Genomic DNA, 26,488 nt, shown 5'->3' with positions numbered 1-26,488 from the left:
TCTTACACGCAAACTTCACAGCAGTGCTCTACCCAAAAAATGAAAATACAACAACACATACATATAAAATATGGAAGGAAAATAATAGAGATATAGACTTGGATACAGCAATGAACCCTAATAAATTAGTTACCGTACGAAGATACATTCTCAACACAAAAAAATATCAGAAATAGAAATAGAACATCTAAAAGAAAACATACACCAGAAACATGTAGATAGAAGCCACACAACAATGCCCAATAATATAAACACTGAAACTGTAAAACACGAAGACAAACGCAACATTCCCAACAAACACGATGTAAACAACGAAGGGGAGCCTAATGATTATGATAATATAAAAAATAAAATAATCAAAGAACTGGAAACCACAGAGCTCAAAATGGACCACCGACCATACCTCCCAAGAATCAAAATAAACGAAATAACAACACCAATTATAAACAGCATAAACCTAGCCGTCACTGAACTGATAGCCACTGAAACAAAAAAAAGTGATATCACTGAGCTAAATGACTTAATATACGCAGCAGCCACTGCAGCCACAAAAGAAGCTGGATACTTACCCAAACCCGCCCAAACAGGAGTACCACCACCCAAACAAACCCTGTGGATAAATAACATCCAAAACAAAATAAAAAAAATTAGAAAAGACCTGTCGATTCTTAATGAAATCAGCAAACAATCAACGCTACTGAGCAACAAAAAGAGAACAAAAATACTCCGCAAATATAACATCACAGAGAAAGATTTGCCTGAGATAAAAGAAAAGCTGAAGCAAGATATCCTTGCCAAAGCACAAAGGATCCGCCGGTACGAGAAACGCCAACGCTTCTTTGAAGAAAACAAAAAGTTCAACTCCAACCCCAAAAAGTTCTACCAAGAACTGGGCAAAAATAAAATAGAAGTCACTGCAGCACCAACGGCAGAAGAATTGGAAGAATTCTGGAGAGAAATATGGTCGGCGAACGAACAACCAAAAAAAAGGAGTATCAAAATAACAAACTCGGCATCTGAACAACTTTGGACCCCCATAACAACTGAAGAGGTCACCCAGGAACTGCAAAGACTAAGCAACTGGAAAGCACCTGGGCATGACAAGATCCCCAACTTCTGGTTGAAATATCTAACAGGAATGCACAAAAAGCTGGCTGAAAACTTTAACAACATACTAGCAGAGCCAGAGACAATGCCTGAATGGCTCACGAAGGGGAAAACCATCTTAATTCCCAAATCAAATGAAACAGCAAAACCAGAAAACTACAGACCAATAACCTGCCTCCCTACTATGTTCAAGGCATTTACTGCAGTGATATCGCAAAGGCTGAACAAGCACCTGGACGAAAACAAACTGTTCCCAGAAGAGCAGAAAGGATGCCGCAAAGGCTCATACGGCTGTAAAGATCAACTAATGATTAATAAAGCCATAACTGAAGACAGCCACAGAAAGAAGAAAGGCCTCAGTATGGCCTGGATTGACTACCAAAAGGCGTTTGATAGCATCCCCCACACATGGATCCTCGAAACACTAGCCATTAACAAAGTAGCACCAACAATCATAAAATTCATAGAGCACTCTATGAATAAATGGCAAACAGTCCTACACCTCCAAACAAAAGAGGGACTCATGAAAACCAAAGACATCCCCATTAGAAGAGGAATATTCCAGGGAGACACGCTCTCTCCACTCCTTTTCTGCTTGGCACTGTCACCTCTATCTGATATACTAAATAGAACTGGATGCGGATATAAATGTTACGGCAAAACGATCAGCCACCTTTTATATATGGATGACCTAAAACTATACGCTGCAAATGACAAACAGCTGGAAACACTATTAAAGACAGTTCATGGATTTACCAAAGAAATAGATATGAAATTTGGATTAGAAAAATGCGCCAAAGTAACCATGAAAAGAGGAAAACTAGTTAAGAGTAACAACATCACACTAGATAAAACCAATGAAATAAAAGAATTAGACCAAAGCCAAACTTACAAATACTTAGGAATCCATGAACTAGACAAGACACAACACACACAAATGAAAGAGAAAGTAAAAAAAGAATATTATAGACGAGTTAGATCAATACTAAAAACAGAGCTCAATGCTAAAAACAAGATAATAGGTATCAACACTTTAGCTGTCCCAGTTATAAGTTACAGCTACAATATCCTTAACTGGACACGAAATGAACTGACCAAAATAGATAGGAAAACAAAAAAAATAATGACAGGATCTAGGATGCATCACCCAAAATCTGACATAGAAAGACTATATATACATCGTATAGAAGGTGGTAGAGGCCTTATACAGCTGGAAAACTACTATAAAATAACCACCATAGGACTGCAAAAATATCTACTTCAGAAGGAAGGAAAACTGATCCAGATAGCTGCAAAACACGAGCAAAACAAAAAACTGTTCTCAGTATTTAAGGAAGCTGACAAATACAAACAAGAAATCATACCACCTAATAAACATGAAGAAGAAGAAGAAGAAGATGAAGAAACAACAAATGCTATAAAACAAATGAAATCCAAACTAAAAATAGAACAGCAATGAACCATGATAAAACGATGGCAAGAAAAGCTCCTTCATGGTAAATACTGGACTAAACTAAACGCAAAAGAAATAGACAAAGAAAAATCCCAACAATGGTTGAGAAGCTCAGGACTCAAAGCAGAGACAGAGGGATCTTTAATTGCAGCACAAGACCAAAGCCTCCCCACCAGAAATTACCAAAAACATGTATTGAAAAGAAATATTACAAGTAACTGCAGAATATGTGGAGATGGACAAGAAACAATAAATCATATTATCTCTAGCTGCCCAGTCCTGGCTAAGAAGGAATATATTCACAGACATGACAGAGTTGGAACCTACATACATTGGAAGCTATGCCAACATTATGGAATAACAACAGAAAAAAGATGGTATAGGCACACACCAGAAAAGGTCACAGAAAACGAGAAAGCAACCATACTCTGGAATATGCCGATACACACTGATAGAGAAATTAAGGCCAACAGACCAGATATAGTTGTCAGAGATCATGAAGAAAAAAAATGCTTACTAATTGATGTATCAATACCGGCAGATGACAACGTGTCTCTAAAAGAAATGGAGAAACTCTCAAAATACAAAGACCTGGAAATAGAGGTAACTAGAATGTGGAATCTGAAAACAGAAACAATTCCTATCATAGTAGGTGCATTAGGCATGATAAAAAATATTCAGACAAATACATAACAAAAACACCAGGACTTACAAATACATATAACATACAGAAAATTGCACTACTAGGCACTGCACACATCCTACGCAGAACATTTTCCATACAATAACCATCAGAGCATCACAACAAATCACAGCACATACCCAAGGCACACAGAGCTGCGCTCGGTAGTGAAGTGAAAGCACGCTATAAAAATAAAACTACTGAATAATAATAATAATAATAATAATAATAATAATAATAATAATAATAATAATAATAATAATAATAATTACCAGAAACACACTCTCATTAGTGGCTATGGAGATCAGGGCTAAAGGAAGAGAGTGAAGACTTTATCTTGGCTGCTCAAGGTCAGAGCTTTTTGTCCCGGAACTATGAAGCCATTGTGATGAAAATTAGTGTAGACCCAAAGTTCCAGTACTGCAACGATATGATAGAAACAGTGAACAACCTAATCTCTGGATTTTGGTTTTAGAACCTATAGAGTACAAATCAAGACATGGCAGAGCTGACCAATATCTACATTGGAAAATGTGCCGACATTATTATCTGTCTAAGGTCATTGTTGTGACTTGACAGATGACTAAAGACTCCGGTGCATTTTTTACCTACACCGTGTTACGAAGGAAGAAGTCCGATGCCCAACAGAAGAACACAAACTACGTTGCACAAACAATACACAACACAAAAACTAATGCAATAGAAAACTCAAGCCAAATTCCATAACAAAACATTCTGATGCAATACAATATTCTCCAGGTAGCAAAAAACGAAGCACACACACCTCACCAGTGCAAAAGTGCAGCAAGTGATGCAATAAAAAGTTACGTGAAACTATCAGCTGTCGAGAAATAATAGTGGTGATGACGATTGTGACGAATGTTACCTTACTTCAGTTTATGAGAGACAGGTGTTTTCGAAGAACTCTGGTTGTAACAGCGAAGATGAGGTTGGGCCATTAAAAGAAGGTCTCTCGTTGGGAGTAGTTATAAGAGTATTGGGAACTATCCCTAAAAATTTAACATCTTCATCGAAATATCCGAAAAAATATGTTGAAGCATCATTGAATACAATATGGAAAACTACAGGCGCTAAAACTTATCACCGTTTGGTTCCAGTGGCAACAGAAAATGTCTCTGAACATTGACTGCTAGATATCACTGTTGCCATCATTCCTTGTTCAAGTTAATATTCTGTTCACTTGCTTCTTTCTTGAACTTGCCGGAGGGCAAATATCGCGTGGACTGTGCCTCTTCCAGCTCGAAGCCCACGTTGAGATTCGGGATATATGATGTTTGTTACATGTTTACTGATGCGTTTAAGAATCACCCTCACAAGAAGTCTTCCAGCTATTCACAATAAACTTATTCTCCTGTGATTATTGCATACACTTTTCTTCCCCTTCTTTTTTTTTTATACAAATGCCTCTTTGGACTGATAGGTAACAGATCCAGTTTCCCAGATCAAACAAAGAAATTTACACAGCTGTCTTATAAGTTGTCTACCAATGCTTGTACATTTCTATGGGAATATCGATTTGTCCAGGAGCGTTAAAATTGGAAAGTTTTTTAACAGCAATACTAATCTCCTCCGCGGTTTTCTCGGTAATTATCTCCTGAAGGATTTCATTGACTTGGTAATGGACTTTTGATTTAATATAGACTTAAGGTTTTTCCAATTCTTGAGCTTTTTGCCCACTAAGTAATTTTCTATCATATTTTCTTAATTACAAATAAATTATTCTACTTTTTTACAGGATTCTACCTATATGCAGAAGCATCGTATGGGTCACCTAACGATACTACACTGTTGAACTTTGAAGTTTCTAATGTTAAAGACAAATTTCTGGTGTTTGCTTACAATATGTTTGGAAATACTGTTGGTAATCTAGTCGTCAGATTTATTTATAAAAATTCTATGTATGAAGATGTATGGAAAAAAGAAGGAAATCAAGGATTATACTGGCACAAAGAATGTGTATTTATTTCCGGCGACATAAGTATAATCTCATTTATTGGTACAAGGGGATCCTCATATAGCGGTGACATGGCAGTAGACAGAATCTCAATCGAAAGCAAGGGCTGCGGAGGTAATATTTAAATATTTGTTTTTTGTACAAGTAAAATAAGATATCTGAAGTTTTGAGATTTGTTTAACATTAACGAAAGCAATTACAGTGAAAGTTATTACCATGGTTAGTATCACTGAAACAGCAATGTATTCGCTTAAATATTTAATTTAGTCTTTGTAGCTATAGAAAAAATCGTACTAAACTCGATGGAATATGACATCTAAATAAACTGAAATTTTTGTAGTTAATTGCACACCATTCATCATTAGGTTTATGTCTCCGAAAGCTAATGATTTTACACGGATAGGAAGAATATGTAGATAATATATAAAAATATCTTTACTAAAATTCTTAATTACCTTTCATTACTGACAATTTAGATCAATAATCATGGAACAGGGCATTAGGAGGTCATTATAAAAGTCCAAGATTAATTTATTTTCAAGTAACTCTTTCGAACTTTGCTAAAACTTATCAACAGCTGTACATATATATTATATCTTTTGATAGAACTGCTAATCACTTCAGCAAAAACCAAAACTTTACTTTTCAAACCTTGATGTTGTTGCTGTTCATTTCTAGCATGTTATTTCAGAAAATAAGGCTTTGTGAAGCTAAAATTACTTCAAACAAGTTACATTTTCTTGTCTCCATCAAAAAATTCAGTTAAAAAAATCTGTAAAAGCAATCTTTATATCCAACTTAACGTGAATGTCTAGTTAGAATCCCTAATAGTGTGTTATTTGCTCTGAGAGATTTTCTCAAGCAGGCGCATTGTGCATAACCGCACAATCATAAATCTTAGCAGACGAGAATCATGTTTTATGGGCGCTGGAACTCTCATATAGCGTAATTTCAGTCTACTAGATCTCATCAATATGAGGCACTTGGTAACGGCATATCAGCCTAACTTCGCCACCACGGTATATGGAATATCAACATCCTTTTAGACTCATGTCGGAAATAGCCTCAAGCTTATTAAAAATCAATTTTTAGTGACGGAATCAACACTAATACCAAAAGGCAATCCTTATATCTAACTTAACGTGGATGTCTTGTTTGAACGCTGAATATTGCGTTGATAACTTTGGAGGATCTTCTCAAGGAGGCGTAAAAAGCATAGAAATACATCTTAAGTATCTAGAATCGTTAGTTTTGGGTCTCGGAATTTCGATATCACTTGGATTCAGTCTCTAGATCTCGTTAGGTGACCACATATCAGCCAAATCTCGCTTCCACAATATATATATATATATATATATATATATATATATATATATATATGGCTATTTGCGACATCTGTATCTCAAAACATCCTGATATTCTATATATCGTGGCAGCGAGATTTGGCTGACATGAGGTTACCGGACACCTACTGGTGGAACCTAGTAGACTGAAACCACTCAGTGCCCATAACAGACGATCCTCGTCTGCTACGACATATGCTTGTGTTGTTATGTATCATACGATTAAGTAAAGGATCTCACAAGGCTAATAACGCAGTATTCAGTGTTCTATACAAGGTGTTTACATTAAGTTGGATAGAAAAAGTTTACCTTTGTTATTAATACTACTTCCGTCACCAATGATTAATTTTTAATATATGTATTTTTGTAATTTGTAAAACACACCCTTTATTTTTGCAAAATACTGGCCTCCTTTCTGGAGATGAATATATTATATCTGGTGTGTATACGACTGCTACTGCATGAATTAAACCTCCACTATATCTATACAGGTGTTTAGCCTACGTATAGAGATAACTAGATATTGCGTCAGAATTATAGCGAAGTCGGTTAGAAGACTGAAGTCTTATATTAGAATTTAAGGCACTGATGTCAAAGCCAATCTAAATAACAGTTTATATTTTGGAATCAATTTGTAGTGTAAGTGGTTTAAGATTATTGTACTTAGTCTTTATTGAGTAAACATTTTACAATGATACCACCCAATATACATTTTAGCAATAAAATACACAACTTTTCACATTTTGTCTTAGTGGTTGGTAGTTGAATCAGTAGCATTAGATTTGCAGACTTTATGCTATTATCAAAGCTAAGGTCCTTAACTCTTACAAAATCCCATTCTACTTAGTTGTAAATATGTCCCATGGATAGTATTTGTCACTGATGTAATGTTGAGGATTCTTATGTAGGAGACAAATATTAGATTTGACTTTAGTGCCAACTTTCATTTTACATTTACCCATTGACATAACTAAAGGTGGGGAAGATTTCTCATTTAGGGTACACAGTTGAAATTCTTTTATACTTACAGGTGTACATTTCATAAGATGGCGATGCCTTAAATACGCTCCATATAAATTCAAGTCCTTAAGTGGAGCACAAAAGATCCAATAAATTGTGGAAATCACATATATCTAGCTTTAGACGTAAATTGCTTATAATTGCATCAGTTTATAACGACATCGTAATTGCTAATAATTATATCACAAACTGCAAGTTTTATCTATTTAAAGAGTAGAAACAAAACGTTTCCTCCCTTATCTTTACAAAAAAGAAAACGCATGCAACCTAAGAATGATGATTATATGCTGAGAAGATTATACTCTTCGCATACTCAGGAGTTAAATTAAGGTACAACGAGGACCCTAATCCTACAGTTAAAACTAAGGTACAAGGAGGGCCCTAATTCTACAACTATCGTCACTCTTACAGTGTCTTTTCTATTAATATTTGTTATAACATTCATTGTAAAGAAAGAAGAGTAATGTCAATTAATTTGAATCCAGCATGTTACAGGTCCATATTTACTGATCCTAGAATGATAAATATCATATGGTGCAACTTCAGGATTTAAAACTACTATCATAAGTGTGGTCGGCTCTGTTACTATGAATTAATTAGTTACCCATCATTTCCGTCCAGGTATAGTTGATACATACGCTACATCTCCTACAATCTCCCATACTGTATTTACTAACTTCAAAACGCCAAAATATTAATTTCCACTAATTCTTTCTCACCAGAGAACAAACCTTCTGGAATTTTGTCCTTTCCAACAGTTTTTGTATAAAAGGTTGACTTGTGGCTGTTCAAGCAGAACATAAGTATCAGTGTAAACTAACTAATCTCGGAAAATTGACAAAGGTTATGAGAACATTTACACTTCCTGACAAAGCCGTACAAACACATATTTGAGAAACTATTGGGTTGGTGCATAATTATTGCGGATTTTTTTCAACAAATTTTATTCAACAAAAACAATAACAACACGTAACCAAAACACCTTTAAATGATTATTCCGGAGCATATTCACCATCTATTACAATTACTATTTCCCATTTACTTGGCAGACGGTCAGGCCGTCATTTAAAGATGTTTTTGTTAAATAAAATTCACTGAAAAAAAAAAATAAACGCAATAATTATGCACCAACATAATATAAAAGCCTTTCTGTACAATCTGTGTTAAATTCACTACTTTAATTTTATTTCTATTAGAAAGTTAAATTTCTGTATGACCATTTAGATGTTACATCTTTTAGAAAATGAAACTTAAAAACCATAACAAAGCCTTCCTTGCAATTCTATAAATTCATATTCACTGTTATTTATAAAAAAGCTGTTTTCCATACAATCTGGAAATTCAATAGTTGTTTCTTTAAACAGAAATATAGAAATATAGACATTTTAAAACATATTGCAACAAATGTCGTTATATAACCGACTCGGAAATAGGATCATAGTGCATTTTCAAGTAGAAAGAACCTCTGTAGATATTTATGCAGATTGAGATCTCACAAACATTGCTTTTTGTTTTTCAGGGTCATTTGACTGCGATTTCCAAGAACAACTTTGCAAATACAAAATATATAGTTATGGATTTAGATGGATCATAGAGAAAGAATATACAAATTCAAGTGGTAAATTTTGCTTTCTTTATTATTCAAATTTCAATATAGCTACATTCAAACATATATGTAAGTATAAATACAAGCATATACATACACACACATACAGAGATAGGGAAAGAGAGAGAGACACACACACACACACACACATACAGGGAAAACTTTATACAGAGAAAAGGTTATATACTATATACACACACACACACGCGCACACACACACGCGCACACACACACGCACACACACACACACACACACACACACACATATTTCATTTCATTTCATTTCATCTGGGTTTGAGTCCATGCTCAGGCCAAGTCGAAGACTCCACCCTCAGAGTCTGGTGTGGTTGCCAGGTTGTATTCTCTGCTTAATTTTGACATGTGTAGGAGCGAGTTTGAGTCAGTTTGTGCTCGTTGTGTATATCCTGGGAGATGGGGTTCATCTCTAATGGTGCTTAAGTATCTATCCAGTTGCAATTTGAATGATTCCACACTGCATCCTGATAGATTTCTGACATGTATCGGAATGGAGTTGAACAGTTGTGCTCCTCGAACCAACAGACTTGATTCTCGCAGGGTTTTGCTGCCTGGCCAGCCTTTTTGTTGATTGGTGGCAGCTGGCAGCGTCTTCCGTGGCGCAGTGAGTGGTAGGTTTTGATACCAAAGTTTGGCACCTTCTGCTCTATCATTTTCCAAATGTATATAATTCGGTATCGCTCAAATCTTCTTTCTATTGAGTACATCCTCAAGGTTTTGAGTCTTTGCCAATAGTCCAGGTCCCTCGTTTCTGAGAAGTATGAGGTAAAATTTCTTTGGAGCGATTCTATCTTAGATAGTTGGCCCTTTGTTGTTGGTGACCACAACTGAGAACAGTAGTCAATCCTCGGAAGTATCATACTGTTCCAGAGGGTTTTCATTGTTGAGGTATCTCTTGATTTGAAGGTGCGCAAGATCTACCCGCTGTACTTTCTTGCAGTAAGACAGACTGAGTCAAGGTGTTCTCTGAATTTTAGGTTGGTTCCCATGTGGATGCCTAAATCTTTCACATACTGTTTTTCCATTATTTGTTGTCCTGATGGGTTTCTGTAGTTGTTGTATTTTTCAGATCTTGATCTGTTCCGTAGCGAATTAGTTCAAACTTCTTATCATTGAACAGCATGTTGTTTGTTTCCTGCCATTTATATATGGTGGTCAGGTCCTTTTGTAAGGCCTCTGTATCCACCTTGTCTTTGATTTGTCTCATGACCCTGGTGTCATCAGCAAAGGATGAGACGTTGCTGGTTGTATCTTCATCTATGTCAGAGATGAGGATGAGAAACAGGATTGGGCCGAGTACTGTACCCTGAGGAACACTGCTGGTCACAGGTGATGGTGTTGAATGGGTTCCATTCACAGTGACTGTTTGAGTTTTATTTGTAAGGAACTCATGTATCCATGTACCAACTTTTCCTCCTACTCCTAGCTTTCGAAGTTTGTGACCCAGGATGCCATGATCTACCTTGTCAAATGCCTTGGCAAAGTCGAGGTAGATAACATCTGTGTTGTATCCATTCTCTAGATTTTCTAGGATTTGGTCATGGTGTGCCAGTAGTTGGGAAAGGCATGATCTACCTAACCTGAATCCATGCTGGTTGCAATTCATCAGATTGTTGGATTCCAGGAACTCAACCAGTTTTCCACGAACTATTCTTTCGAAGACCTTGATAATGTGTGATGTCAGTGAGATTGGTCGGTAGTTCTTTGGTTTTGATTTGCTGTCCCCTTTATGTATTGGAGTTATGTGTGCTTCTTTATATGTATTTGGAATTTTTCCATTCTCCATAGATTCCCTCCATATCATGTAAAGGGGTTTCGACAATTGTACCTTGCAGTTTTTAAGTATCATGGCATTGAAACCGTCAGGCCCCGCAGCCGAGTGCATGGAGAGCTTGTCTATGGCTCTTGCTATGTCTTCTGGGTTGAAATCAATGTCGGATAGGGTAGGTTTAGTATGGTCGAATTTTCCTGGGTCATGGATCTTCATGGTTTTAGATGGCTCACTGAAGACACTTTCATACTGTTGACCCAACATTTCTGCCATTTCAATAGGGTTATTCACTACATCCCCATTTTGTCTCTGGAGAGGTCCTATTGTTGACTTGGTGTTCCAGTATTTCTTTGCAAAACTGTAGAAACATTTTGGATTTTTCTTGATGTTTTCTATGGCTCTCTTTTCTGCATTGTTACGTTCTTCATCATAGTGTTGTTTTAGATTGTCTTCTAATCTGTATATTTGGTCAAGGACTTTCTGTAATTCATGTTTTGATGTCAGCTTAGATGTTTTGTTTCTTAGTCTTGACCTTTTGCGCATCAGGATCTTTCGCTCCCGTGGTACAGGTTTTTTTGTGGACTTGGTTTTCTTTAGAGGAACATTTTTTTCACATATTTCTTCGATCTTGTTTAAGAATTTCTTGTGTTTATCTGGCCCAGTAAGGTAGAGATCCCAGTCAATGATTTGTAACTGGTTGTTAATAGTTTCCCAATTTGCCTGGTGATAATCATACCTGCATAGCTTTGGCATGTCCTTTTGTTTAAGAGTTGTGGCATTGGGCTCATTACCAATGTGTAAATGTATTTCAATAATATTGTGGTCTGAAAGGATTGTTGGGGTTGAGTGAAGGTCAAATAGCGTGTCCTCGTTGTTGGTGAAAACCAAGTCGATCGTATTATTATTTCTTGTTGCTTCTGTCATCATTTGTTTGAGGTATAATTTCTTTGTGACTTCCAACAGTTTGGCTGCCTGTATTTGTTCAGCTTTTGTCCCCAGTTTTAGTATGTGTCCATGTGGCCAGATGATGTTAGGGAAGTTGAAGTCACCAAGGAGGATAATGTCTGGCATTGGACTTGCCATGTTTCCCAGAATTTGTTGGAGCTTCGTCAGTGGCTCAGTGAAGGATAATGTTGGGCTGTTTGGCGGTCTGTACATTATTGTTACAACTGTATTAAGTTGGATGATTTTTATGCACAGCAGGTTGCAGTAGGCATTTGATTCATTGACAAGTTCTATGCATGCATAGGTATCATGGATATACATGATAACGCCCCCATGGGATCTGCCTTGTCTATCACATCTGAAGATGTTGATTCTATTGATTGTGATTTCGCTGTTGCGGATGTTTTCGTTGAGATGACTTTCAGTAATTCCAATTATTTTGGAGTTGTTTTCTGTTGCTAATTCTTCCAAGAATATATATATATATATATATATATAACCAGTAAATAGTGTGCAGATGACAAAGGAAGAGTCTTATATATCAAGAATGTCGGTCGGAGTGACTAGGCTCTTCCAGCCATACTAAAGATGACTGAAGACTCGCACAGTAACTTTGTAAAGCTACAGTGGCATGAGTTATCTTCCGCTTGCAATAAATATCGAGTGTAGGAAGCTCACTGAATAAACCAGCTGGAGGAGATATCTTCCCGGGTCTGTTAGAAGACAGCTGCATTAAAGTGGCCATAAGCAATATTTTTGGGTTCGTATAATACTAGTATCTCGAACAGAGATTTTCTAACGGACTAGTTTCCTTGTTTGTATATATATATATATATATATATTATATATATATATATATATATATATATATATATATATATATATATATGTGTGTGTGGTGTGTGTGTGTGTGTGTGTGTGTGTATGTGTGTGTGTGTATATATCTTTGTGTATCTGTGTCTGCCCCCCAACATCGCTTGAAAACTGATGCTGGTGTGTTTACATCCCCGTAACTTAGCGGTTCGGTAAAAGAGACCGATAGAATAAGTACTAGGCTTACAAAGAATAAGTCCTGGGGTCGATTTGCTCGAATAAAGTAAAAGAGGAATGACCACTAAAGTGGACAACCTTTATGCTAAACATAGACGTCAAATTGTCATCACCACAAAAAATGTATTCTCAAGAAAAATCTCAGCAAAAAACCAAAATGCAAGGCAAATGAAAATATATGAAATAAAAATCGATTACCTATGTACCATTGGTTTCACTTGTTAATATTTACGTATATGAACACGCAAATATCTGCAAGATCATCAGCATAGTCTGTCGTTTACAAAACATAATTTCCAGAACTAGATCCAGAACGCTCAACCGAAATCGAGTATGTATAAAGTTCTACAAATTATATTTGGGTGTATCTTTCAAATGCCTTAACTTTGCTGATGATCTTGCAGCTATTTGCGTGTTCATATACGTCAATATTAACAAGTGAAACCAATGGTACATAGGTAATTGTTTTTTATTCGTATATTTTCATTTGTCTTACTTATTTTAATATTTTTTTTTGCTGAGATTTTCTTAAGAACACATTCTTCATGGTAATGACGATTTGATGTCTATGCTTAGGTTGTCCACTTTAGTGGTCATTCCTCTAAATTTTGTATGTAACACAATTTTTAATCTTCGGATTTTTAAAATATGCTAAGCCACTGGTTTTAATTGATTAATATCAATTTCTACCCTTATTATATATATATATATATATATATATATATATATATATGTATGTGTGTATGTGTGTGTGTATGTATGTATGTATGTATATACGTACGTATGTGTGTGTGTGTGTGTGTGTGAAAGAGAGAGAGAGAGTGAATGAAAATGATGTGTGTGTTTAATATTCGAGGAATGCAATAATTCATATTTGGTGACTTCAGGATTCACATCACAGACCATCGGACAGTATTTAAATAGTCGTAAGAAATGCGTTCTTTTGATTACTTAAGAAAACCAGAGGCAAAGTATGGGCTGTTTTGCGATGCAGAAATATTAGTAAAAACATGAAGAAAAAATATTCAAAGCATGCAAAGTACGGTAATAGAACGATCGGCTGCCACCTCTCACGAAAAGTTGTAGTTTTGTGTCGATGTAAGAAATAATAATTGCTAGCTTTTATTTGTGCTTGCTTTAGTATCCTTCATGCAATATGTATGTGGATCTCAGGTTTTCCTAAATATTAAAGTATTTTTTATGAGTTTCTTATTACCTTTATGATAACTTTTCTCTTCGCTTGAAATTCTATTTTATATGAAAAATTTCTCATGCTTTCCAAAGTAAGTTGGTTTATTTGTTGACTCAAATGATTGTACAGATGCACTCACATCTTATCTTTACCAACGCAATGGCTCAGTACGTTAAACTCCGAGCCATTTTGCTCCCGCGCATGTATAGAATTCTTCAGCTAAATCTTTTATCACCTGTATGAAAATTTGACTTCCAACAGTGATAAAATCCATCTTTCATCTGTTCTGATGGTTTGCCTTTTCTACCACAATTAAGATTTCATTATTTGCAAAGAGGTAAAATGGTAGACCACTAGCCAAATGCTCTCGAGTGCTTAGTTTTCTCCATTCACAATAAGAAACTGAAAATGCGTACTGGATTCTTGTTTACTGAGTTTTCATTGATTTAATTGCTCACTGTTCTAATATTTTCATTTTTGTCCACTCATCAATTTAAATGTATTTTTCTTTTTCTTTATTTTACAGATACAAATGGCTTCTTAAAGATTTATTCAAGAACAAGTAGTGAAAGCTCTACATTTCAGCTGTCCTCCCCGTATGCATCTGTGATCAATGGTACAAGTGTTAGCTTCAAATACAAACTGACAGATAAAGTGAAAGTTTTTGCACTATTAGCGCGTTATTCTTCATCGAATAGATCAACCAAATCAAACGCATCATCATCATCATCATATTCAACAAAGAAACTTTGGTCTTCATATGGGGAGGAACATACAGAATTCAAAACTGCTTGTGTAGATTTGCCATCTTCAGATAGTTTATCACTGCAGTTTGAGGTGACACCAAACCCCAATTCATACTATTACACACTGGTTTCCCTGGATGACATTGCCGTCAATAATGAAACCTGTAAAAGTAAGATTCAAGATATATTTACTCCAAATTTATATAACATTTTTATTTGTAAGATATTTTGTAAACATTTATTATATTTACATTTGTAGGGAAATTTTTCTTGCTTCAGTTATTTCGGTCTTAAGAGGTTAGCTTCTAATGTTGATGTCACTTATTTTACGTAAGTGGCATCTATATCAGACACTAAATAATAATGTTTTCTGTAGTTAGTCAAGCAAATTCAGACAAAATCAGTTATGGTACGATGGTTGAGGTAAGGCTAGAATTTATAACCAAATAATCAATGATGTAATAATTGCTAGATAATATTTTCATACATTTCAATTATTCCATAAATATTTCTAATATTATGAATAGATTTACGATATACACTTTCAGTTACTTTTTTTGTATTTTCGCTACATTAGTAAGAAGAAAATTGATGGAATATTGTAGTAACATTATAATTTTATATTCTATGAATTTCTTCTATCTCTACCTAGTTTTCAATCAACAAAATGTAATTTAACCAGTGTAAGCTGTGTTATCGTTAGTAAGTATCTAACTTTGATTGTAATCTATTAATGTCGTCTTCATGACATTAATTAGTAAGTGAGCAAAGAAGTTTGCATATATACCCAAACCGATCAATGGAATTAACATTCTCGTTTTTGCGTTTAACCACAAAATTGCAATATCTACGTTTACTCTATCGCTATAACTACTTACTTGACATGAATATTTGTCTATATTATAGTGTTACTACTGCTTCTAGTTGCAAGTTGTTTCGGTTTTGTTTTATCTATATGAACAGACTCATTTGAAATTTAAATGCTTTAACGAGGGGAACAAGCTATAATATGTGAATCATTAAGTTCGTAAAATCCTAGGTCATTTGTCACAACATGCATGTTCCACATTTGTAATTGCAACTTAATGTTAAGAATCTTTTTTTACAATAAATTTACAAGTCTTCCTTAGAAAGATTACTATATGGACATAATTTCAGTTTTTGAAAATGAGAATTCCTGCAGTCTGATCAATGTAGCTACCTGCTCAATGAATTTTGCTTTAAGTTGTTGAACATTCCTCAGACAGTTGAGACTTGCCACAGTTGTCAGACAGACAGTTTCAATATGACCCATTGTGAGGAACCTGGGCACTCAGATTACGAGTGCAGTCTATTACACACGTTTCCATTTACTAATTTCACTTACATAACTTGGAGCAACTCAAAACATTGAAGAGACTTACTCTAAATGCTAATAAAGTGGGATTGACTCCAGGACTTTGTGCTTGAGAAATAAACTTCTGAGCCATTGAGCCATGTACTCATATACCCATATACAGGAGCCAGTTATGTCCAATCAAAGAGTTCATCATTTGAGTCCTAACGTCAGATCGTTTAAGTCTCAAACAAGTAAAATTTACATATGAATATGAGTATTATGCATTATCTTTCATATTAATTACCAAAATATTAATAATATTTGATATGATGAAAAGTTACTGAAGAAATGAAATAGGAACTCTATTTATGAGGAAATATTTTTTACTAACGATTCTATATTATTTTAAACAAAGACAGAGAATGAAAGTTTCTAAATAGAAAAAGAAATATATAAAATCTTACAAATAGAATTATTTTTCATGTAAAATGTAGACTATTTCAGATCTACGCGAATGGGGTTTTGCAGTGTATGACATTCATATTAGTCAATATATTCTTGAAAATCTAGATGTTCTTTGCAATTGTTAATTTTCACTCTTGCATATTTGATGAGGATAGATTGCTTTAAATATAGCAGTTAATGTTACTTATTACGTTAGATGTTTTAACACAAACTTTAATGACTGTTACAATGTCTGTCTACGTCTTCAATAGAAGACGTTACGGATATTGTCATATTTTGCTTAAGAATACATGATTTAAATAGACTTTATGATTTTACTATTTAACCGTTTTTTTTTTCTCGTAAAACTACTAATATTTTGATCATTTCTTAAGGCAGAAAGCTGGCAGAATCATTAGCAAGCCGGGCAAAATGCTTAGCAGTATTTCGTCCGTCTTTATTTACGTTTTAATTTCAAAATCAACTCTGCCTTTCATCTCTTTCGGGTCCATAAAGTAATATTGAACATTGTGGTTGATATAATTTTCCAAATTGCTGGCCTTGTTCTAAAGTTTGAAACTAATATTTTGATAATTTCTTTCAACAGTTGGTATTACGCATCATTTCTGTGAATTTAAAGAACCACATCTTTGTGATTATACCGTGGAATGTCCAGAGAATAGTGAATATACATGGCAACTACGATCCTATAGTCCTTATCGGTCTGGTTCCATACCCTATACAAATTCAGGTAAATTAGTTACAATCATAATTTTATATTCCATAAGCTATTATCTAACTAGTGTTTAAGTGAATATTAAGAGTTCCATTGTCTACAACGTTGATGAACTTCTAAAGAACATTGTATGTTGTACATCTCTTCCTTAATGTCACCTCTCTTCTCTGAGAAACAGCATGGGATAACCAGAATTTAATCCTACTGAAATTCGGATGTGAACCTGAGTGAAGTTGATAACAGAAATATTTGGGATTGATTATATATGCCTTACTTCTAAAAACAAAAGTTGACCTGTATCTATATAAGATATTATAATCGTAAAGTGTGTGGCTTAAGAGGCTCGTTTTCTGATATTTATGTAATATAATTGCAAACTTATCAGATTTTTTCCTGTGTTTTGTTTCAAACTCATCAGTACAAGAAATTGCACTTAATAAATCGTTACAGGTTGATGATCGGCAATGGCTAGTTACATACCCCACGGAATCATTATAGGTTACATCTTTTAACTGACAGCAATCAATACATATTCAGATGGAAAATGTAGCGGGTGGGGAAAATCACTATTTTATAATGTATAATAATAATTTCCGGTAATGTGCATAGAGAGGGACTACGAATTCAAACTGGTTTTCTTTACTTTTAAGCTAGAGCTGGATTAGAAAAATATATTTTACATCAATGGATATATTAACATTATCCATTATTCTACAATTCAATTTTTATATACTTGGCAGTGATCTAATTTGTAAGAATATTAACAGATTAAAAATGAATGTTCTTACTTTAAAATCAAACGATTGAAAACCAAAAGAATTATGACGTAATATAAAATGGAACTGTTGTAAAATATTTCAAATCAAAGCACTTATTGGCTGAAGTCAAATGACCGAAGAAAGTAAAAAATAGAAGAATAAATGTAAAAGTTGTGTGGATGGGATAACAATGTTGAGTTGTCTCCAAATGAAACATTGAAGCATTGAAAGATTAAAATCACATAAATATAAATTCTTAAATCAATACAAATAGTCTCGTTACTTGACCATCGGAAATCTGTTGAAAATGAGGAGAGCAAAATTCAGTCGGATGACTTGAGTATGGACGTGTTAGATATTTATATAAGTGAATTACTGGAGTCTCTTTTTGTTTATTTTAGCGAGAGAAAAGTTTAAAGATTGTGAGTTTGCTAAATATATTTTTGTTGTTGTCACCCTAAGTGCGTATGTGAGAGTGAAACAAAATGTGATTGTGAATTGTTAGAGAATCTTCTCTAAACAACCTTGCTGAGTGAACACAGCGTAAGGCTGTATGAAGACGATCAGATAAGATGTTCGAATCGAAGCCATTTTATAAGAAAATGCTAAATCTCTAAAAAGTTGTAGCTGCATTTTGTTACGCATAACAATAGGTTGTTACAGCTTGCCAACAACTCATCATAGATATCGCATCATATTGTCTGTAATAAATATCAAATATCAAATTAACCGTTTTGTGTAGGCTGTCTAGTGCTCACTGCTAGTTTATTGTTAAACCTGGTAAATTTTGGCAAAACAACATGTTATTCCCAACGTGGGGCACATGGTCCACCAGTGGGGCATGGTAACATTTTGGTGAGACATGCATAGGGTTATGTTGAACTTATACCTCTTGTGCACAATCTTTACTATACCAATAGAGAAAGGAGGCAATTCGAGAATGAGTTACTAAAAAAAAAGAAAAAATTCTTCACATCTGTGGACAATTTTATGAAATTTTGAACACTTTAGAGACAACAGGTTGTTTTTCATCATCACAAGATCTGATGTCACTAGAGAGGGAATAGATTTATTTATTTCAGTATCTGAAAACATGTAGGTAATTACAAATGCATGTGTGCGCGCGTGTATGTGCGAGTGCGTGCGTGCATGCGTGTATGTACTATAGAACTGGTCAGAGCTGAAAGCAATGCCATCTTAACTCCCTATGAAGAAATAAACTAGAGACAGTCTTATGTGTGTAGGTGTCTAAAAGTATTGATTCTTTTATCTCTGGCGACAAAAATCTAGGTATACAAAAAAAAATGTGGTGCTGCAGAGTGTTGATGGGGTTGGGGGTGAGGGATGAAAGAAGTGAATGTTGTGGAATGGGTTGAAACAGAGTGGAAGGAGTAGCGTTAGTGAAAGAAGAGAACGGAGTAGAGAGAGAGAGAGAGAAAGAGAGAGAAAGAGAGAAAAAGAGAGAGACCGAGATAGATAGACAGATATATAGATAGACATATAGATGAAGATTTATGGTAATGGTAACACACACATACATGTATATATATGATCAGAGATGAAAATTAGCAAGTCATTTTATACGCACCAGTTAAAAATTATCGAATTTGTGAATTCAGCAAAAAGGTAAAAAAAAACCTTCCATCATTGATAGAAAGGCTTTCGCAGCTGAGAAGATTCACGTAATATTTTTGTTTCTTTTTGTGCATATTTTGCGAAAGTTTATAATGAAATATTTTTTAAGAAATTGTTGAAAAAATTTGCTTGAACTGAAATCTCTTTGCGTTTGATTCAAGTAGTGCAAGTAAAAAAGTTCGGGATCTTTTCACTTTGACCGGCAGATTTTAACAATAATTTCTTTGCAACTAAATACTTTTAAACTTTGTATACTGGTAGAATGTGTCACATAAAACATCTTTTTCTCTTGGCGTTCTTGAGAAAATTCTGTAGTTTGTAAGCTATTTGTTGTTAAATTTCTTGCATTTCGACAATTTCAACAATCAATGACGTCTGTTGAGGTGAATACAATTACAGCTGTTGTTTGCCATGTATCAATATTATCAAAGCTAATGCCAAATGTGAGCGTCTTTTCAACCAGTTTTGGGAAAATGTAGACTATGTGAGACTTCTATCCCACACTCAAAAGGGAATTGCTTGAAAAGATTTATGGAACTATTTGAAGTTCTTAGTGACTTTTTAAGTGACAAGCCTGAAATGAAGCACCTGCTAACCATTGATGGTAAAGCATTTGTGAGTTATTTAACGGATAGCTTTGAAAAACTGAATATGTTAAATAAACAACTTCAGGGATCAAATAAAACTCTTATGGATGCAAAGACGAAGATATTTGACTTTGTTACATTCATTGAGGTATCCCAAAAAATATTTCTGACAAAATTTTTGACCAGTTTCATTGGCTAAGAATATGTGAGGTAACCGATGTTGTTGTACTTGTCATTGTGGATCATCTGAAATTAATGTCTTCTGGTTTGAATGAAAGATTTTCTGATTTAAAACAAATTGATTTTTCTAACATGGGCTGTGCAACCAATGCTAGTGGTTATATCTGATTTTTCGATACAGTATCAAGAAGAACTCATGGAAATGCAAAATGATGAGTCGGTTAAAACTTTATTCAATATAAAAGGAGTGAGGTCATCCCTTTGTAATGAGACAGAAACCAAATACACAAATTCAGCCAGCTTTACAAGAAAATTGTTGTTACCATTCCCATCTTCATATTTAGCTGAATATGGCTTTAGTGCTGTAAATGATTTGTTATAGAAGAACAGAAATCGACTGGATATCACCAAACGAGGAGACTTGAGAGTAAAGCTGACTAAATTGGTGCCTAATATAAAATCTCTCGATAGCAGGCATGAATCTCACTAAATTTAGTTTCCTTATTTTATATTTAAATGGCGAGCTGGCAGAGACGTTAGCACGCCGGGCAAAATGCGTAGCCGTATTTCGTCTGTCGTTACGTTCTGAGTTCAAATTCCGCCGAGGTCGACTTTGCCTTTCATCCTTTCGGGGTCGATAAATAAAGTACCAGTTTCGCACTGGGGTCGATGTAATCGACTTAATCCCTTTGTCTGTCCTTGTTTGTCCCCTCTATGTTTAGCCCCTTGTGGTCAGTAAAGAAATATATTATATATTTGTCGTGTCTTGCTTGACACTGTTTTGTGTGGTATCATGACAACATACTTCGTCGTCGGCCCGACTGGCCCAACGGCGTGCCTCGCTGACTCGTTATGTCTGTCAACTATTTATCTGTAGTGGAATAGCCCACTTCTCTGGCTAGGGGGTATCCTCCGCAACAATACTTTTGAAACTTTTTTTTATTTATCTCTCCTTCCTTTTTTTTATATATTTTTCTCTTTCATGAATGCCATGTTCTTTGGAAGCTTGTTAGAGACCAAGCCTTTTAGGTTTCCTCCAAGTGAATAGTAGTAACATTTTGAATAACAAAAATTAAATATCATAAGGGGCTAGAAGGATTTTAGAAATGATTCCGTGGGGCATGGCCAAAAATCGGTTGGGAACCACTAGATATCATGGGTTCAATTCTGTGCAAACTCTGCCACATTGTCTAAAGTTCAAGTCAAAAGTTTGTCAACCCGCGTAACAAAAATGTAAATGTTATATATTAAGTATTACCTCTCAGATATTTAGTCATTGAATTGCTTATACATAGAAAAACACTTATCAGAAACAATATCAGAGTGAACAGCACAGGTTATTTGCTGAATATTTCCTTGATATGAACCCACAACAGGATAACTGTTTCGCCATATGTATGTATTCCAAGCCAGTAGTGTTTGTGAACCAAAACAAGCATGTTTTCGGATTGTAGGGGGAACGTTCTGAAACCGTCTATATATATATATATATATATTATATATATATATATATATATATATATATATACAATATACATATATATGTATACAGGATTGGCTAACAGTCACCTGACAGTAAACGAAAACCATTTAATTCCAAGATTTATTTATGTTTAACAACTGAATGTATTTAATAAAAGCATCTAAATATGAAACAACATGAAAATTATTCAAACTGAAGTCCTTCTTTTAAACATTCATAATTGGAATGAATAAATACAGTTGAATATTAAGTATTTATGGAATTTTGATTTAATGTCAGGTGACTTTTGGCAAACTCTGTATATATATATATATATATATACATATATATATATATATATATATATATATATATACATATATATATATATGCGTAAATTTAAATCACAACATATGGATTCAACTAATAAAAAAGATCCTTAATATATCATTCTGCAAAGAATGTATAATATGATACGAGAGAAGACTGTAAAGTGTGCGTAAAGTTAAAAAATGACGACAGAAATCGTATAATAAAATATATTTAACCATTGAAAGTATCACAACAGTTGTTTTGCAACTGGAAATATGCAAAGAAAATTTATTTCATTTCAAAATAAGTAATATTATTTACATGTCTGAATCAAGATAACAATCTTATATAGATCAATACAAGCATTAAGCTTATTCATCAGTGTATAATCCGTGTATATATGTAAATACATAATATGCAAATTTTAACATTTTGCTAAATTCAAGAATTTCATACTACTAGTGGTAGTTGTTGTTGTTGTCGTTGTTGGTGCTGTGGTTGTTGCTGCTGATGTTGTAACCGTGATGTTCCTTGTAACAACATTTATAGTAGCCTTTCGATTTAAATAATCTTTTTGTTCTTTCAGGTTATATGTATATAGATTCTTCAAAAGGCAAACCTGGAGACAAGTCAGAACTTGTATTTAAAAAGGTTCAACCTCCTACAGGCAAAAGTCTCTACTTTACATATTTTATCACAGAAAACAATGGAAACCTTAAGGTATAGTCAAAGTTTTCTCTCCTAATTGTAAACATATTGACGCTATCAACAAATATATATATATATATATATAAATTAAATTAGATATAAAACCACTATTAGGCAAATCAAACAATGAAAAACATAAACCAAAACAAAAATAAAAATAATCAATATAATATACAAAATATATAAAATATAAAATTTAAAAATTTAAATTATTTAAACTTAAAATTAAAATTATTAATTTATATTTATAAATTTTTTTTAATATTTATTTATTTATTTTTTATTTTTTATATTTTTTATTTATTAAATATATATAACTATCAAACAGTATTAAAAAGTTTAAAATAAGATAAAAAGTATATATATATAGGCGCAGGAGTGGCTGTGTGGTAAGTAGCTTGCTAACCAACCACATGGTTCCGGGTTCAGTCCCACTGCGTGGCATCTTGGGCAAGTGTCTTCTGCTATAGCCCCGGGCCGACCAATGCCTTGTGAGAGGATTTGGTAGACGGAAACTGAAAGAAGCCTGTCGTATATATGTATATATATGTATGTGTGTTTGTTTGTGTGTCTGTGTTTGTCCCCCTAGCATTGCTTGACAACCGATGCTGGTGTGTTTATGTCCCCGTTACTTAGCGGTTCGGCAAAAGAGACCGATAGAATAAGTACTGGGTTTACAAAAAGAATAAGTCCCGGGGTCGAGTTGCTCGATTAAAGGCGGTGCTCCAGCATGGCCGCAGTTAAATGACTGAAACAAGTAAAAGAGTAAAAGAGTAAAAGAGTATATATATACTGATATGGATGAGTGATGAAAGGTCACAACCAGCCAGAAAAGCAGTAGCACATGTGCTTTCACTGGCGTTGTTATAAAAGTTCAAGTTAATCGAATCTTGTTATGGTAACTTACAGAATTTTGGATATATCATTTTAAAGCATTGAAGTAGTTGCATTCATGAAGCTATCCTGATTTAGCCTATCATAGGTGTACTCAAATGAAATTTGTGAACTTAAATATAAATAAAACAGACTTCGGCCTTAATCGCAATGTTGCCAAAGGATCCATAATAGAATTTGCATTCAGCATTTCAAACCAACAAAGTATTCATCAATTTTGCAGTGTTCTAGTAGGTGCATGCTATTTTGGTACATTTATCTTATAGGGAAATAAAACCCTTTTACAAAAAATGTCTTTGTCATATATGAATGATGTATCATTGTATTGTATTGTATTGGCATCCTTTCTGTCTCGGGAGACAATGGAGTTGCGCATTTTTTTTTTTTTTTGTAGTCTAGTCCGGCTTTTATATTTCATGTCCTGATACATTTCCTGCTGTGGCTGTGTAGTCCTATCCTGGACAAACACTCCCTCTGGCAGGTACCGCAAATGTAGCGAAGACTGTTCCTGGCTGGTTGTAGTGCCATAGTCTCTTGTTTACGTCTCTTCCTTTCTTTCCATTTCTCCTCTCTCTCTCTCTGTCACTCTTTTGTATTCCCTCTTTTACTGTACGTCGCCATTCTCCGCGGTTGCCGGCGACTGCCTCCTAACTGCTAATATTGATGTTGCAGGCCTTCATATCCCTTTTGCAAACATCCATGTAACGTAAGATCGGTCTACCCACAGACCTAGTACCCCTAGCAAGCTCTCCGTAGAGTATGTCCTTGGGGATTCTGCCATCTTTCATACGGCTAACATGCCCAAGCCATCTCATACGTCTTTGTGTGAGGAGTGCAAACATGCTTGGTATTCCTGCTTGCCTGAGGACATCTTTGTTGGGGATATGATTCTGCCATTTGATGCGGAGGATTTTTCGGAGGCAGCGCAGGTGAAAGATGTTTAGGCGACGCTCTTGGCGTGTGTATAGCGTCCAGGTCTCGCTTCCATACAGTAGAGTGCTGAGTACACATGCCTGGTAGATCTTCATTTTCGTGGTCTTGGTCAGCTTATTGTTGTCCCAAGCCCGTTTGGAGAGTTGGGCCATCGCAGCAGCTGCCTTGCCAATGCGTATATTGAGCTCAGCGTCAAGGGATAGGTTGTAGGTGACGGTAGAGCCCAGATAGGTAAACTTCTCCACCTCTTGTAATCTGTGGTCTCCAATATGTATGTTTGGGATGTCCGATGTAGCCTGGCCCATGATGTTGGTCTTCTTAAGGCTGATAGCTAAGCCAAAGTCGTTACATGCTTGCTCAAAATAGTTAATGAGCCTTTGGAGGGCTTCTTCTGTGTGTGTTACCAGAGCGGCATCATCAGCTAATTATAAATCAATGTATTGAGGAAAAGATTGGGCATAATATAGAGCAGATATAAATCATTAATTCTACTTTAAAAAGGCATTTCTCACTTTGCTTTAAAACTATTTTGGAAAATGTTGTGTATTACGTCCTTAGAGATTAATTGTCAAATCTACGCTATTATATGATTTTCCGTGTTGTGTAATACTAAGAATGCAATTTAATATGAAATTTGCACATAATCTATTGAGATTCGTTATTTGCAATGGAGGAATAGCATTCTGTACATCTTACTTAACATGGATATACTATTGAAAGCCATAACCCTGCAGAATTTGTGCTGAGAAAGTTTTTCATATAGACGTATAGTGCTTAAAAGCACAGATGTTTATCTGTAGCAAATGTGAAGCGTCTAGCAGTGATAGAATTACTAAATCATGATTTGTGTGCGGTGGGCACCAGTAGTAAGCTGCTATACACATAAATTCTATCAGGTGTAAGACCAATCCTGACTCAAGCAGAACAACAACAACAACAACAGCAACAACACCAATAATAACGACATTCAAATTATTCGGATAATAATTATCATAATATCTAGAGTCACAATGTGGATAATGCTTCTAACTGTGTTTAACACTAATATTAACTGAAGTAATAATTGTATAACTATGAACCATCGTTTACGTGACAATTAATATAGTATTCTTACTATTATTAATAGTAATAAAGAAAGGAGTGTTTATTATTATTATTATTATTATTATTATTATAATAATAATAATAATAATAATAATAATAATAATAATAATAATAATAATAAAGACTGGAATATCTATAATTTCCTGTGAGTATTTTGAAATTCCCACAAAATAAGTTAAGAAACGTATATGCCTACGGTTTTCGAACACATAGACGATCAACTTTAAAACCGTTAATATCTACAACTTACGTGAATTCCTATCTTTTCCTTTCTCTCTGAGTATTTGCAAATGTAAACATCCCCTTTATTCCAAGAACACTACAGTTTCCTCTGTTCGGACAGACAAAAGATCATCCGCAGTAAATTTTAAAACCGTAATATCTACAATTCTCTAAAAAGTTTACCTTTCTTTACTTCCTTTCCTTTCTCCCCGAGTATTTGAAAATGTAAACATCCTTTTTATTGCAAAAACACTACACTCTTCTTTGAA

General features: G+C 34.6%; 1 protein-coding gene across 1 annotated transcript in view; it reads left to right on the top strand.

Moving 5' to 3' along the window:
* LOC115209557 (MAM and LDL-receptor class A domain-containing protein 2-like) overlaps positions 1–23,084 on the top strand; it is a 78,593-nt gene extending 55,509 nt beyond the window's left edge. The window contains exons 11-19 of the mRNA XM_036501675.1: positions 4,999–5,331; positions 9,100–9,198; positions 14,707–15,096; positions 17,296–17,439; positions 18,457–18,522; positions 20,329–20,552; positions 20,766–20,948; positions 21,880–21,979; positions 22,945–23,084. Coding sequence (XP_036357568.1) covers positions 4,999–5,331; positions 9,100–9,198; positions 14,707–15,096; positions 17,296–17,439; positions 18,457–18,522; positions 20,329–20,552; positions 20,766–20,948; positions 21,880–21,979; positions 22,945–23,084 — 1,679 coding nt within the window. The remainder of the gene's footprint in view (positions 1–4,998; positions 5,332–9,099; positions 9,199–14,706; positions 15,097–17,295; positions 17,440–18,456; positions 18,523–20,328; positions 20,553–20,765; positions 20,949–21,879; positions 21,980–22,944) is intronic.
* Positions 23,085–26,488: the final 3,404 nt, after the last annotated feature.

This window comes from Octopus sinensis, linkage group LG3, assembly GCF_006345805.1.
Source record: "Octopus sinensis linkage group LG3, ASM634580v1, whole genome shotgun sequence".
Lineage (NCBI taxonomy): Eukaryota > Metazoa > Mollusca > Cephalopoda > Octopoda > Octopodidae > Octopus > Octopus sinensis.
Note: the sequence above shows the minus strand (reverse complement) of the source record. Positions and strands in the feature narration are given on the sequence as shown.